The sequence below is a fragment of the Doryrhamphus excisus genome, chromosome 10 (genome assembly GCF_030265055.1).
Source record: "Doryrhamphus excisus isolate RoL2022-K1 chromosome 10, RoL_Dexc_1.0, whole genome shotgun sequence".
NCBI classification, from domain to species: domain Eukaryota; kingdom Metazoa; phylum Chordata; class Actinopteri; order Syngnathiformes; family Syngnathidae; genus Doryrhamphus; species Doryrhamphus excisus.
The window spans coordinates 10,912,494-10,926,464 of NC_080475.1; the positions used below are offsets into that span (position 1 = coordinate 10,912,494).

Consider the following 13,971-nt stretch of genomic DNA (forward strand, 5'->3'; position numbering starts at 1 on the left):
GCCCTGTGATTGGCTGGTCACCAGTCCAGGGTGTACCCCGCCTATCGCCCGAAGACAGCTGGGATAGGCTCCAGCACAACCGCGACACTCGTGAGGAAAAAGCGGTAGAAAATGAATGAATGAATGAATGAATATTTTTGGAACGTGGGAGGAAACCTGAATTGGAATCGAACTCGGGTCTCTTAGCTGTGAGGTCTGCACGCTAACCACTCGTCCACCGTGCAGCCCAACTGCAAATGCGCTGACGTAAAAACAATGTAACTAAACTAAACTAACTGAAACAGGAGTTGAAAGTGGTCACTTTTTAACGGCCTCTTTAATGTTCTTTGCACAGACTTCTAATAGTCAAACACTTCTAGTTCTTTAAAGAGAAAAGGACAAAATATGAACATGTAACTGCTGTCATTCCTCTGTACCCCAGAACAATACACAGCGATGAAAAGGGGAACTAGAGGAATGAAAGTCATGTCTAAGCTTCACATCCCCGACCCTGAAAACACACAAATATTTATGTCATCCAACATCAATTTGAATTATTTAAAAACATTTTCAATTATGGTCTGACGGCTTTGACCCAATGAGGTTTCTGTTACTGTGTTTGTTTTTTTTTTACGGATACCTGTTTGAGCACCTGGATGTCTTCCAAAGTCTGCTGCGCTATCAATCTCAAGCTCGGCTCAACACTGGACGTAAGTCGGCTAACACGGGCCTGTAGGTCCAAATCCATGACAGCGGTGCCCAAACAGTCATGCACTCCATCTTCCATGAGCACAGACTGCAGGAGGCGCAGGGAGTGCAGGCACACCTCCCAGGATCTGTCTGTTGCACAAAACATGAGCCAAGCAGTGTGGGCTTAACACCCTGGGATGATAGCGCCCTCCAGTGGCTTTACCACTGCCACAATGTTATGAGTGTGCTTATTTGATATGATATTATTGTGGCTTGAGTGTATGTGTGTGGTGTGTTTTCTACATACTGCTTTACCTTCAAGTAGAGTCCAAATAAGAGGCAGCAGTCTTGGGTTCTCACTCATGCGCTTCAGCCCCATCACACTGATGCTGGCATTATAAAGTGCCATTAGCACCAACCTGCATTTAGCATATGGATAGTGGGAAAACATACCTTGATAATTAAGCATCACATGCAGTGGTGTGCAAAACACCCCAACAAGTCCACCCCTGAACTAACATGGTGTGACATGACCTGAAAGGAGAACTACTATGATTTTTCTACGTTTCTGACCAATAAATGTTGGTACAGTAAACCTCGGATATATCAGACTCGGATATATCGGAAATTCGCTCACAACGGACAGATAAAAAAGAACCGATTTTTCTGTAATGCATTTCCAATAAAAATTCATTGCATATATCGGATTTTTTATAACGGATTTCGCCTATTTCGGACAAAATCTCCAGTCCCGTTCCAATGCATTTCCATTAAATTTCCCTCGCATATATCGGATGGCCGCATCGTGGCGCTCCGATTCGCCGAATGTTGTATTCTCCTGTTAAACGATGCCAATGTTTTAAACAATGAGGTTTGCGATTTGAAAGTGAGGCCTGATAGAAGTTTGTGATGGCTCTAAACGCTCGTTTTTTTCGTAGATTTCACCGTGTTAGCACACAGCAAACATTAATGGCTTCCAGGAAACATTTGTTCAGGTTTGAACTTGCCTTAAGAGGCAAACATCAGGCAGAAGTGGTTGGAGTTGAAGATTCCTGTCCAGCAAAAGAAAAATACGGGACTGTCTGGACTATCTGCCAAACCGTTGCTGAAGCCAGACGTCTTTCCAACGTTACTTGGTCAAGTAGAAGAGTCAGACGCTTAAACTGTAAGTAATTCATCAACACCTATTCCGACAAAATTAGAGAGTGGGGTTTGGCAGGGGTCTGGAAGTCCTCGGGAGCAGTGTGGCCGTGCTCAGACCGAAAACGCCAAGAATAGGTGCAGATTCTGGAAGATCTACAAAGCTTTCTGTGCGGGTTATTGTATGTAACTGCTCTATAGGAGTCCACAACTCAATACATATGTTGAAAAATTAGCATAACAGGTCCCCTTTAAAAAGGTGGTTCATGTTGGAAAATCTTCCATTGTGGCTGAATTATAAAAATTCAGCAAAAACGAGCGGGCTAAAATCCCTCTGTAGCTGTAAGAGACTCACTGTAAGTTATTGTAAACGTTTGATTGCAGTTGATGTTGCTCAGCCAGTTATTAGCTTTAGGTGGCAATCAGTATATTGTGTGCTATGCTATGTGCTAGGGTGCATACGTACACTTTCAGTTTAGGGAAGACACCCGGTTTCATCAGTTCTAGCAGCTTTATCAGCGTGTCCAACAGATCGTGTGCCAGTAGGAAGTCCCGCCCACAGGTTACAGCCGCAATGTCTGATTGGAGAGAAACAAGAGCGGTTACAGATGTTGGTTCATGAATGGAACTGATCTACAAGAAAGCAAGCTCTTCTTACTGGTAATGGTTCCAGCTAGCGCCAAAACAAACTGGTACTCCTGGGTGTTGCGTTCCTCCAGTGAACTCTTTGCCGTTTCATCCAGAGTCGTAACAAAGCTCTCCAGAGTCTGAGTCGCTACCATCAGAAACGCCTGCAGGTTTCCCTACACCAGGAGCATCGCACACACAATATGCACACAACATCACGGTAACACACATAAACGGAGAACACTAACATCAGTCAACCACTGCTTCACTGTGTCCTCCCTCGCGGAGCAGTCCCATAGCAGACTGCAGGCTGCAGAACCCAGGCTGGAGCAGAAGTCCGTCTGCTGCTGCACCTCAGCTCGACTCTGCCAGAGCTGCTCACGCAACAGACATCTTTCCTACAGACGCACAAAAAAAAACATTGCATATTCACCTCACTTCTTATGTAGGAGTTAACTCGGTCTAACCTCTCTCTCCTTCTGACATTCGGTTTGTAGAGCATCCAGTCTGGACTGAAGATGAAGACACTCCTGACGCAAATGTTCCTGTTCCTGTGTGAGATGCTCCTTCACTACACAGACACACAAACAAACACTTCATGGAAGTATGCTAGGACTTTTTCTTTTAAAGCATGACAACATTAGCTTACATTCAAAGTTGCTTCATATTGATTTGGTCTGTATCGACCCAACCGATTAATTGAAACAAGCTTCTTAATTGTTCATTAATTTTCTGGCTTAATTCATCTGTAAACAAGTGAAAAGTGACCTTTTCTTGTTGCTAAAGTATTTTGAAGCATCTCAATCATCTTCCCATTCACAACTCTGGGCAGGAACTCCCTCAGCTGCATGACCTCTGTCGTTAACTTTTCTAGGTCTCTTTTCCTGACTCGAACAAAACCATCCTGTGGAGAAGAAGAAGATGAACATCAAGTTCAAGAGGTTATTTGAAGAGACATTCACTGGACTACATATGGGAACTGGAATGAGAAAACTGTAGCAAAAAGTCTGGTTTGTGATGTCAATGATGTCAATCAAAAGTGATTTCATATCACATGTGCACGTGTCAAGGTCAAGACGAGGTGATGGAGTACACAGTGGGAGAACTACAGTGGAGTATAAATCAGCCTCTGTTGATTTTCAGAATTTACTCGCCTACAAAGACATTTGACATAAGTCATGGATAAAAAATAAACACATACAACCAAGGCAATAAAAGCAATTGGTGGATCTACCTAAGTTTTTAATGACCTCCATCATTCTGAAAGATCTAGAAAACTTTCTGTGCGGGTTATTGTGTGTAGCTGCTCTATAGGAGTCCACAACTCAATAGCATAGTAGTTCCCCTTTAACAGAATAACAGCCTAATATGTTATTAGCTGTTCAATTGTGCTAATTTTAAGCTCTAAATTGCTAATGTGTGATGGCCAAGATAATTTATTACCTATTTTTAATTAACAAATTGGTAATCAATAATTTTAGAGGTAGTTTTACTCACTTAAACAGCAGTTTACAAGATCAACAGGGATTAACAAGTATGCTAATCATATGCAAAATGGCGTCAGCTACAGCAACTTCCGGCTGCTTCTAGGACAGCCAATAGATACTTTTCTTACTAAAAGGTTGGCAAAAGTGGCAGACAACTTTCTATTGTATCTGGAAATTTCTACCTGTATATTCTATGATATTGTAGACCACAACACATTTCCTTCTGTGACATTTCTATCTTCAAAATATGTACACTATTCTAAAAGATCATATTTACACATTCTATCATATTTATAGTTCAAATGTTTTCAGAAAAGCAGTAACGAAGAATTTTAGCATTATGGTAGGACAAACATCACATGTAAGTAACTTTGACAGGTTGAAAATCCATGAGTTTATATATTCATATGAATGAATTAAAGAAGTTTCAGTTACCTTAGCTCCATGACAAATGGGTGGGGGCGTCCCGCCGAATGACGCAGACATGTTTTGCTAGGTTGATTTTAAAAGCTTGTACGATGTCGTTTATTCTATTTGTCTTAAGGTGAAAGAGCACATCATAATTAAAATAACATATTTTTGTAGTTAAAATGCTATGTATGAACCACCTATCAACTATCCACGTACCGTTTAATAATGATATTGCTGTTGCATGAGGCAGAATTAAATACAACTCCTTCCGGTTACACTTCCGGGTTTTCCCTCCGACCACCAGACGCCAACAAGACACAACCAAAATCTAGTCCGGGTTTTACGAATTTCCAGGTGGAGAGAGAAGATTATTTCTCCTGTCCTTTGTATTTGAATTGAAATGTGTTTCGCAGCGTTTGACCAGGAAACACCCGAGAGACTTTCAGACTTTACCCATGTCCATAGAACAAGAAGTAGACTTTCTTCACGATGATGAGGCGTTCACGAACCGATTCCCCATACACCGCGCTTGTCGGGACGGAGATGTTGGCGCTTTGCTGACATTATTCCAGAATCACACTCGTCTGACAACCGAAGACTCTTGCTACGGTTGGACCCCCATTCACTGGGCAGCTCACCGTGGACAGGTGTGGATTAAGTTTGGGAAAATGCCGTTAGAAGGAAGCTTGAAGCTTGAAACGGTCGGCTTTTATGCTCATCTTTTATTTACTGTTCCGTGTGCTAAGTTTTGGAGGGAAACAAGCAACTGTGACTCAAATCGAAAGGTCATGAGCGATTAGTTTTCCTTACTTGAGCGCCACACATCGCTTTGGATAACATTTTGTAACAATAAAGTTGTCAGGTGAAAAAGTAAAAAAAAAAAAAAAAGAAAAGCTAGCTGCTAAGGGTGGGCGATACTGCATTTTTTTTATATCTATTCGATACCATGTAATTACAGGGAAAGGATGACCAATACTGATACCGTTACTCTTTTGTTGAACTTTTGCAACATAATTAATATTAAATTGTTTTATTAATTAAAATAAAACACATGAGAAGAAATGTAGTATAAAAAATCCTATGCTAACAGTCCGTTTGTCCTACAGTTGGAGTGCGTGATACGCCTGGTCCAGATGGGTTGTGACGTCAACATGGTGTCTAGTCGCTTCAACCAGACCCCCACACACACGGCAGCGTTTGGCGGGCATCCTCACTGTGTCTTGTGGCTATCACAGGCCGGTGCAGACATCAACCGGCAGGTCAGCAGCCATACTGGATGTGTATGAATACGGCCCATTCCGACACGGTATCTCCAGAAGTAACTTCATTTCTTGGAATAAATAAGGAAGCCATCTTCACAGCCTCTATACAAGAACTCTGGACAATGTGTAATGTCTTCTTAAGTTCTTTTTTGGCACGTCACATTAGATCTGTTTGCCTTGGGAGACCCTACCAAGAACGTTCCAAGGACAGAATAATATGTTCTTGCTCTGATGCTCACCTCTCCTGATTTCGGAGTTTGCATCTCTGGTTTCAGGACTTGACAGGCGAGGCACCCATTCACAAGGCTGCCAGGGCAGGAAGCTTGGAGTGCATCCAGGTGCTGCTGATAGCAGGCGCAAAACCACAGTAAGTATGCTGCAGAATTCTTCCATCCACACCTAAAAAAAAACAATCAGCTTACCAGGTTCTTCTTCTGCAGTGTAAGGAACGCCAATGGACAGACTGCAGCCGACCTGGCACGCAGTCACGACTGCCTTCGCCGCATCTCAGCTCTCAGTGAGCTCCAGAACGGAGAGGAAATGACTGTGGAGGCTTCTCTCTCTGGTTCTGGTCCGCTTGGCAGGAAGAGGCTGCAGTCCGCTTTTGAGAATGGTCACATGAAGAAGGCGAGGAGAGGTGAAAAGGACTTGACTTAGACTCAGTAGCGACATAGCAGCATCCAATCGACCTGAGAACATCTGTGTTGTCTCCTGGTGCAGATGTGTTACTGCAGATGCATAGTGCTGGCGGCGAAGACTGCATGGAGTCCAACCCTCAAAGTAAGTTCAGCGACAAACATCTTGTGGGGTAGAACCCCACTTTTGGAACCAAGGTGCTAAAGTATTAAAGGTTTGTCTTTGCCCCATCCCGTCATAGAGCGCTTTTATCCATCACTTCCTGTTGACCAGAAAGAGGAACCAATGATTCCCGACTGCAATGATGATTCCACTCCGCACCGACCAGCCGACATGTGCGGCTCCCTGCATCTGACAGGAAGTCCCGGCAGCTGTGAGTCCCATCCGCCAGGCTTGCAGGGTCTGTCGGGAGACGTCTGCAGTGACTTCCTAAATTACGGACATTATCACGGCTTCGGGGACACGGCAGAAGAGCTGATCCACAGAGGCCCGGTAGAAGAGAAATCCTTTCAAGATGCTGGAGGTGACATCCATCTGTGCCAGGACTCATAACTAGTTTCACAAAATGTACACGTTAGACACGTTGCAAAGTTTTTGGTTAGGGAATTTGTATTTGGTGCTGTTTGTATAAAATATATATTCATATTAAACACATTTTGCAGTTTTACAGAGAGGCGAATCATGCCAGTTTTTTTTTAATAACGTTATCATGCATTGCTTGTTTTGTGTGAACAATATGGCAGTAATCTGATTGGATGTTTAGTAAACAATCATGCTCTCTATGCATAAACTCACCTTCAATATTACAGGAAATATAAGGATCAAATCAACGTAATGTTAGAATACCTATCATACAAACCAGAAAATATTGTGGACTCCTGTAGAGCAGCTACACACAATAACCAGCACAGAAAGCTTTTTAGATATTCCTCTGGTGCCGTGGAGCTCAAGAGAACTGGGACTCTATGGCGCCGCGTCCAACTCATCTACCCGAGAAGGAGCACTCATTGTCGGACACACTGTGTCAGAGGCACTGCTGGTGCCGCGGAGCTCAGAAGTTGGTTCGCTCCACCTGTGTGTCAGATAAAAACAAGAGCCTGGGGGAGTCTTTTTTAAAGGGGATCATTTTTTGGCCCTATGTATTGAGTTGTGGACTACTGTAGAGCAGCTACACACAATAACCAGCACAGAAAGCTTGCTAGTTCTTCCAGAATCTGCACCTATTCAGCTGTATTTCTTTGGAACTGTTTTAATGTAGGGCTGCACGGCGGTCGAGTGGTTAGCACGCAGACCTCACAGCTAGGAGACCTGAGTTCAATTCCGCCATCTCTGTGTAGAATTTGCATGTTCTCCCCATGCATGCGTGGGTTTTCTCCGGGTACTCCGGTTTCCTCCCACATTCCAAAAACATGCTAGGTTAATTAGCGACTCCAAATTGTCCAATTGAATGTGAGTGTGAATGGTTGTTTGTCTATATGTGCCCTGTGATTGGCTGGCCCACCAGTCTAGGGTGTACCCTGCCTCTCGCCCGAAGTCAGCTGGGATAGGCTCCAGCACCCCCGCAACCCTCGTGAGGATAAGCGGTAGAAAATGAATGAATATTCCACCCACGGTCCGTGTCCCGGCACGCCCACTCTGCTGTGGTTGGTCACACTCCCGAGCGCTTAGAAGTAGTACTTGTACTCATGTCCCTTATTGTATTATCTCAGCCACAAGTACAAATATTTATTATTAATAATCCTAAACGTGTTGTATTAAAATGATCCACACAAAATGAAAACGCTAAGCAAGATCATCTGCTTAAATCCAGCTGGATGGTTTTCTTCAGACTGGCTATGCTGGCATCCAAGGCCGCCAATCCGTCTTGGAATGCTACCTCATCCCTGGTGTCAAAGGTCGACACGGACGTTACGCTGCAGTCAGGTGAAACAGAATCAGCATCACGCAGCAAGAGGAAGGAGTCAAACAGGCGTTGGCGGGCTTTTCTTAACTGCAGTGCCTCATCGGTGAGGCGATGCGCTTCGTGCAGGCGCTGTGGATGTGAGGTCACCTTCCCCGGGGCGGGTGCATTTCCTTCGCTCTTTGGCGCAAAGTGTACATGGCCGCCACCGTCTGAGGCCTCCGACTGGCGTAGCGTTGTCAGGTACTTGGTGACGATATCTCTAGTGGTGCTGTTCCCGTTGTGTTTTTCCCGGGTCGCAGTGTCCGACACGGGAATACCAACAACCGTGTCGCTGCCATTCTGAATAATCCTAAACGAAAAGAAGCAAATGGAGCGTTGATGGTCCTTTCATTACGTTTACACACCAACAGGTCTTACCTCTTGAGGTTTTCGATCTGTTCCAGTCTTTGTTGAGCCAGTAAGGCCAGTCTGTTCTTTGCCTGATCACTATGGACCAGCTTTCTTCGGATGCTCTCCAATTCTGGGCACAAAAACACAGTAAAACCGTATCGTCATAGCTATCGATGGTATCGCCACAGCTATCGCCGGTATGGCCGCAGCCGTCGGCGGTATGGCCGCAGCCGTCGGCGGTATGGCCGCAGCCGTCGACGGTATGGCCGCAGCCGTCGACGGTATCGTCGAAGCCGTCGACTGTATCGTCGAAGCCGTCGACGGTATCGTCGTAGCCGTCGACGGTATCGTCGTAGCCGTCGACGGTATCGTCGTAGCCGTCGACGGTATCGTCGTAGCCGTCGACGGTATCGTCGTAGCCGTCGACGGTATCGTCGTAGCCGTCGACGGTATCGTCGTAGCCGTCGACGGTATCGTCGTAGCCGTCGACGGCATCGTCGTAGCCGTCGACGGCATCGTCGTAGCTATCGACGGCATCGTCGTAGCTATCGATGGCATCGTCGTAGCTATCGATGGCATCGTCGTAGCTATCGATGGTATCGTCATAACTATCGATGGTATCGTCATAGCTATCGATGGTATCGTCATAGCTATCGATGGTATCGTCATAGCTATCGATGGTATCGTCATAGCTATCGATGGTACCACCATAACATCAATGGTATCGTCATAGCTATCGATGGTATCGCCATAGCTATCGATGGTATTGTCATAGCTATCGATGGCATCACCATAGCTATCGATGGTATCGCCATAGCTATCGATGGTATCGCCATAGCTATCGATGGTATCGTCATAACTATCGATGGTATCATTATAACTATCGATGGTATCGTCATAACTATCAATGGTTTCGTCATAGCTATCGATGGTATCGTCATAACTATCGATGGTACCGTCATAGCTATCGATGGTATCGTCATAGCTATCGATGGTATCGTCATAGCTATCGATGGTACCACCATAACATCAATGGTATCGTCATAGCTATCGATGGTATCGCCATAGCTATCGATGGTATCGTCATAGCTATCGATGGCATCACCATAGCTATCGATGGTATCGCCATAGCTATCGATGGTATCGCCATAGCTATCGATGGTATCGTCATAACTATCGATGGTATCGTCATAACTATCGATGGTATCATTATAACTATCGATGGTATCGTCATAACTATCAATGGTTTCGTCATAGCTATCGATGGTATCGTCATAGCTATCAATGGTATCACCATAACTATCAATGGTTTCGTCATAGCTATCGATGGTATCATCATAGCTATCAATGCCACATTCAGTTTCTCACTGGCTCCTTAGACACATAGGGATGCATACCAAAAACCGGTGCTGATGTTAGTGACAATAACCGGACCGAAACAAAAATGATGTGTCCCATAAGGGAATGATGGCCAACATTGCCCCAAGTGGACGACAACCAAATTACAGTATGGGTGGTCTATAACTCCACCTGATTTCATCAGCTCCTTCTCCTCCTCCGTGTCCTTCAGCTGTTTCCGTGTGTCCAGAAGACACTTCTTCACTTCTGCTAGGTCAACCTGAATCTCCTGCAGTCGAGACTGAGCGAGCGTCATCTCCTCTTGCATTCTGAGCACTAAGGACACACAACATTGTTGTATATTCACATTCAAGAAACAATACAAGCGGTTGATGTTTGCTAACCAGTCATGATGTGCTATATATATCACTATATTGACACTTACTATGGTACCCATTATGTCATTGGATGGTTATATCACCTCCTACTTCGGTACGTGACAAAAAAAAATTATATAAAAAATAAATAATAATAAAAAAATAATAATAAAATTAAGCAAGCATAAACTTAAAATAATAAAACTTAATAAACTTAATAAAATAATAAAACTTAATAAAATAAAGTAAAAAAAAAATTATATTAGGAAAGCAGGAAGTGAACAAATCTACCAGTTACTGATTGTAAAAGTACCAGATGGAGGGGTAGGATTTAATAAGCTTTGCTTCTTCCTACTCCTTTTGGACATGTGGAACTGTGAACTGATTATGTGATGCATTCAATTGTAATCTGATGCATGTTCAAGTGAAATAAACCATTACCATTATCATTACCATATAGTATAACAATGCATATTGGATGACATGCATCTGATACAGATGCTCTGTTTTTTGTCACCGTGACGACCAAGGTCTGCACACACACAAGCGTGTCTCACTTTGGGTGTCTCCGTCTCTCACAGGCACAGCATCAACTTCCTCGCCGTTGAAGGAGGCCGTGGCGTGGTGACCACCGGGCGGCTGCCGGTCAGTGTGAGGCACCGGGTCCGGCCGGGATGAGGCAGATCCAGGAAGCGGCTGTATCACCTTCAGTGATGGAGGTAAAAGAGGATGGATGGGGGCGTGGTTTTGCTGCACGCCTGGAGGCAGACATTGTGGTCCTGGAGACATATTCCTAGACTGTTCTGAAAGTGGAATAATGCAAAAGTTAATACTCGAGACGTGTGAAAAGTCATGTTTGCACCAGGGGCGTCACTAGGTTCTGAGAACAGGGGGGGGGGGGGGGTGCACAGGATATGAATGAATGTAGTAGACATAAAAAAAAATCCAAAAAACAAATAACGAAAAAGAATCGGGATATAACTTTCCCACTTTTGGACAGTAGTAGAGTCAATCTACACTGCAAACTACTACTAGCAGTAGTAGTAGTAGGCTAGTATTAGCCTGCTTATTGGCTTACTTATTAGCCTGCTTTTGCCCTATTATATAACATTTAATTTTTTTTTGTAAAAAAAAAAAAAAAATCTATAAATTTTTTTTTAAAATCTATAAAAAAATATCAAATTATTTAGGGGGGCTCAAGAACATTTTAGAAATAGTCCTAATGACGCCACTGGTTTGCACACTACAAAAAAACACGACCTGTATTTGCAGGGGGTTTCCTGCTGGTCTTTCTCCGCAGGGGGGCAGATGGTTTTGGCTTGCCTGCGCCAGCCGTCGCTGCTTTGACAGGTTGTGTCGAGGGTTCTAAGCACAAGCACAGACAACACTTGACATACTTCCATTGCGTTGAAGGTGAAAGTAAAAAAAAAAAAAAAATCATTACAGAAGATAATTTAAATAGTGGCTGCACGGTGGTCGAGTGGTTAGCAAGCAGGTTTCACAGCTAGGAGACCGCCCTCGGGTATCTCTTTTTGGAGTTTGCTAGGTTAATTGGCGACTCCAAATTGTCCGTAGGTATGAATGTGAGTGTGAATGGTTGTTTGTCTATATGTGCCCTGTGATTGGCTGGCTGGCCACCAGTCCAGGGTGTACCCCGACTCTTGCCCGAAGACAGCTGGGATAGGCTCCAGCACCCCCTGCAACCCTTGTGAGGATAAGCAGTAGAAAATGAATGAATGAATTTAAAGACTATTTAAACTATAGTCTCCCCTGGTTTTTGCCTGATGGGATATAATGAATTATGAATGAGAATCTGTAGTATAGATTGTTACTTATAAAGTATAGAATCAGAATTTAAGCAAATTGAAACATCAAACCCCGGTTTTGATAACAGGAAGCCCATCAGACCTGCCTTGTGCACGTGAAGAATGCCAGACAGCAAAGCAGCACAGCGATCCAGTCCGTAGTGCAGACTGTCCACCTGAAACAAGACACCAGCCAGCATTGAACGTTTTCATAAGACGTCACCACTTTTCTGACCTATAAATGTAGTTAGAATGTTATATTCTGCTATTAAACCACCAAAGTTTCAGATAATGAGGTTTGTGTATTAGGAAGTGAGCCCTGAAAAAAGTTTGGGGTGCTCTAAACGCTTGGTTTCATAAGGCGTGGTAAAAGTGTATCTTTGTGATGTCACAAAGGGGCGGACTTCCTTATATGGTTAATAGTCAGGAAGCACTTTAGGTGAGTCACGGTGGAGTGACACAGACAAATTTGCCAAGAAAGCACACATCCAAGGAAATACAGCTTGAATGGGTGCAGATTCTGGAAAATCTAAAAGATTTTTTGTGCGGGTTATTGTGTGTAGCTGCTCTATAGGAGTCCACAACTCAATAGAAAGGGTTGAAAAATGAGCATCGAAGGTCCCCTTTAATTAGCATGCCGAATGGATGTTTGACTGTATGCACGGCATAGGCGAGAAAAATCCAGAAGCTATCACGTAGCGTTCATTCATATTTTCCTACCTGATCTCGGGGGTCCGAGGAATACAAAGAATATGCCGGTTCAGCCCGCCCTGGAGTTGTAGTCGCTCTGATCATATAATATAAACATAAACATTATGAGTATGTTAGAGATGTGTCAAACATGCAGTAACAGGAAGTGTCAGCTTGCCTTTTCCGAGCTTGTTGCTCCCTGGCTGCTCCTCCTGTTAGCCTTCCTGGTGTTAGCACCTGTCAATCACAAACTTTATTTAATAAAAAAAATGTGCGTGGCGGCGCAGCAGAAACATTTAATTTCCAAGATGATGAGTAAATATTCTCAGTCATTTTATATTTAACCAGACAATAAAGTGTGTAACACAACTAGTTTCCCCAGGAAACAACTTCTCACACAGCTGCACCAAAATCATAACAATTGTGTTATATTGTACATTAACAAAAATTGCCTTTTTAAAAAGTTGATAAACACAAAAATGTGTTTTTATTAAGTTAGTTGCGCCTTAAAGTTCCCTTAAAGTACCGACTCGTAAGCCAACTTATGTATGTCCGTACTCAACGTATTTGTATTGAATATATAAAAGTGAATCCAAAAACTAGAACGACAACGTAGTGAAGCATTTTAGCAAGACTCACTATAAAGTAAAATGTTAAGATGTGTTCGTTCTCACCTTGCGTTTGGCAATTCGCTTCATTGCCGACTTTATCAACAGTGGGGCAACTTTCACCGCCTCTTTATATTGTTGCGTTCAAAGGACTACATCCGAAGCTAGCGGTCGAACACGTTTAAGTGTTTCTTTTTCCGGTGGAAACGGCAGTTTGAAAAAAAAAGTTCCGTCAACAATCAGGAACCCGGAAGTTGATTGTCAATAACTTTCCGTCTTTATGACGGATTTGTAAAAAAAATAATAATTTAAACGGGCATAATAAGAGTATGCATTAACTTTTCAGTGAAATGTTAATGTATGCTATATTTTTCTGCTATAGTATACCAATGGGTGGCTGAAAGTTTTTAGGCTTTCCGTCAAATTATACCGAAACAGATTCGGAGCTTTGAGGGTTCCGTGAAAAGCAGCATTGGCGACATCTAGTGGAAGAACGAAGTCTATGCAATCTGTCACTAAAATGAATGGAACACAAACTCGCCAATGCTGTCAATACAATCAATGAAAACGGACCCACACTTGGTTCTGTTCAAGGTTTCTTGCTTAGTTCAGGTGCTTTTGTAATGTA

The 13,971-nt window shown here is 43.4% G+C and overlaps 3 protein-coding genes across 9 annotated transcripts; 1 reads left to right on the plus strand and 2 right to left on the minus strand.

The window, feature by feature from the left end:
- Positions 1-268: 268 nt before the first annotated feature.
- hsf2bp (heat shock transcription factor 2 binding protein) lies at positions 269-7,802 on the minus strand. 6 transcript variants are annotated; one of them, XM_058085955.1, is made up of 10 exons: positions 4,551-5,180; positions 4,359-4,461; positions 3,205-3,340; positions 2,904-3,007; positions 2,685-2,834; positions 2,468-2,612; positions 2,276-2,387; positions 985-1,088; positions 620-819; positions 269-490 (listed from the first exon to the last, which is right to left on the minus strand). In XM_058085955.1, exons 2-10 carry the CDS (start codon positions 4,407-4,409, stop codon positions 470-472), a joined length of 1,023 nt encoding a protein of 340 aa, XP_057941938.1. In that variant the 5' UTR covers positions 4,410-4,461; positions 4,551-5,180; the 3' UTR covers positions 269-469. The 6 variants fall into 6 exon arrangements, with proteins under 6 accessions (XP_057941938.1, XP_057941939.1, XP_057941937.1 ...); XM_058085956.1 differs by lacking the exons at positions 269-490; positions 4,359-4,461; positions 4,551-5,180 and adding exons at positions 5,836-5,940; positions 6,019-7,802 and having other exon boundaries at positions 502-819; XM_058085954.1 differs by lacking the exon at positions 269-490 and having other exon boundaries at positions 503-819; positions 4,551-5,183.
- ankrd10a (ankyrin repeat domain 10a) lies at positions 4,597-6,921 on the plus strand. The gene is made up of 6 exons (XM_058085960.1): positions 4,597-4,981; positions 5,441-5,593; positions 5,872-5,963; positions 6,037-6,233; positions 6,317-6,376; positions 6,474-6,921. The coding sequence occupies exons 1-6, from the start codon at positions 4,790-4,792 to the stop codon at positions 6,782-6,784; spliced, it is 1,005 nt and encodes a 334-aa protein (XP_057941943.1). The 5' UTR covers positions 4,597-4,789; the 3' UTR covers positions 6,785-6,921.
- A 142-nt stretch (positions 7,803-7,944) lies between the features above and the next one.
- ccdc14 (coiled-coil domain containing 14) lies at positions 7,945-13,549 on the minus strand. 2 transcript variants are annotated; one of them, XM_058085932.1, is made up of 10 exons: positions 13,410-13,549; positions 12,914-12,972; positions 12,766-12,832; positions 12,149-12,221; positions 11,501-11,605; positions 10,798-11,043; positions 10,056-10,199; positions 8,553-8,655; positions 8,224-8,484; positions 7,945-8,145 (listed from the first exon to the last, which is right to left on the minus strand). In XM_058085932.1, exons 1-10 carry the CDS (start codon positions 13,431-13,433, stop codon positions 8,025-8,027), a joined length of 1,203 nt encoding a protein of 400 aa, XP_057941915.1. In that variant the 5' UTR covers positions 13,434-13,549; the 3' UTR covers positions 7,945-8,024. The 2 variants fall into 2 exon arrangements, with proteins under 2 accessions (XP_057941915.1, XP_057941914.1); XM_058085931.1 differs by having other exon boundaries at positions 7,945-8,484.
- Between the last annotated feature and the right edge of the window lie 422 nt (positions 13,550-13,971).

Excerpts from the sequence above, each read along its gene's own strand:
- hsf2bp (XM_058085954.1), bottom strand. The coding sequence starts at position 4,409 with ATGTCTGCGTCATTCGGCGGGACGCCCCCACCCATTTGTCATGGAGCT. Across the intron at positions 3,008-3,204 it reads TACTTTAGCAACAAGAAAAG|TGAAGGAGCATCTCACACAG; the intron begins GTCACTTTTCAC and ends GTGTCTGTGTAG. Across the intron at positions 2,388-2,467 it reads GCTAGCTGGAACCATTACCA|ACATTGCGGCTGTAACCTGT; the intron begins GTAAGAAGAGCT and ends CTCTCCAATCAG.
- ankrd10a (XM_058085960.1), top strand. The coding sequence starts at position 4,790 with ATGTCCATAGAACAAGAAGTAGACTTTCTTCACGATGATGAGGCGTTC. Across the intron at positions 6,234-6,316 it reads CATGAAGAAGGCGAGGAGAG|ATGTGTTACTGCAGATGCAT; the intron begins GTGAAAAGGACT and ends CTCCTGGTGCAG. Across the intron at positions 6,377-6,473 it reads CATGGAGTCCAACCCTCAAA|AGCGCTTTTATCCATCACTT; the intron begins GTAAGTTCAGCG and ends ATCCCGTCATAG.
- ccdc14 (XM_058085931.1), bottom strand. The coding sequence starts at position 13,433 with ATGAAGCGAATTGCCAAACGCAAG. Across the intron at positions 12,833-12,913 it reads GAGCAACAAGCTCGGAAAAG|AGCGACTACAACTCCAGGGC; the intron begins GCAAGCTGACAC and ends TTATATGATCAG. Across the intron at positions 11,044-11,500 it reads GAAACCCCCTGCAAATACAG|AACAGTCTAGGAATATGTCT; the intron begins GTCGTGTTTTTT and ends TTCCACTTTCAG.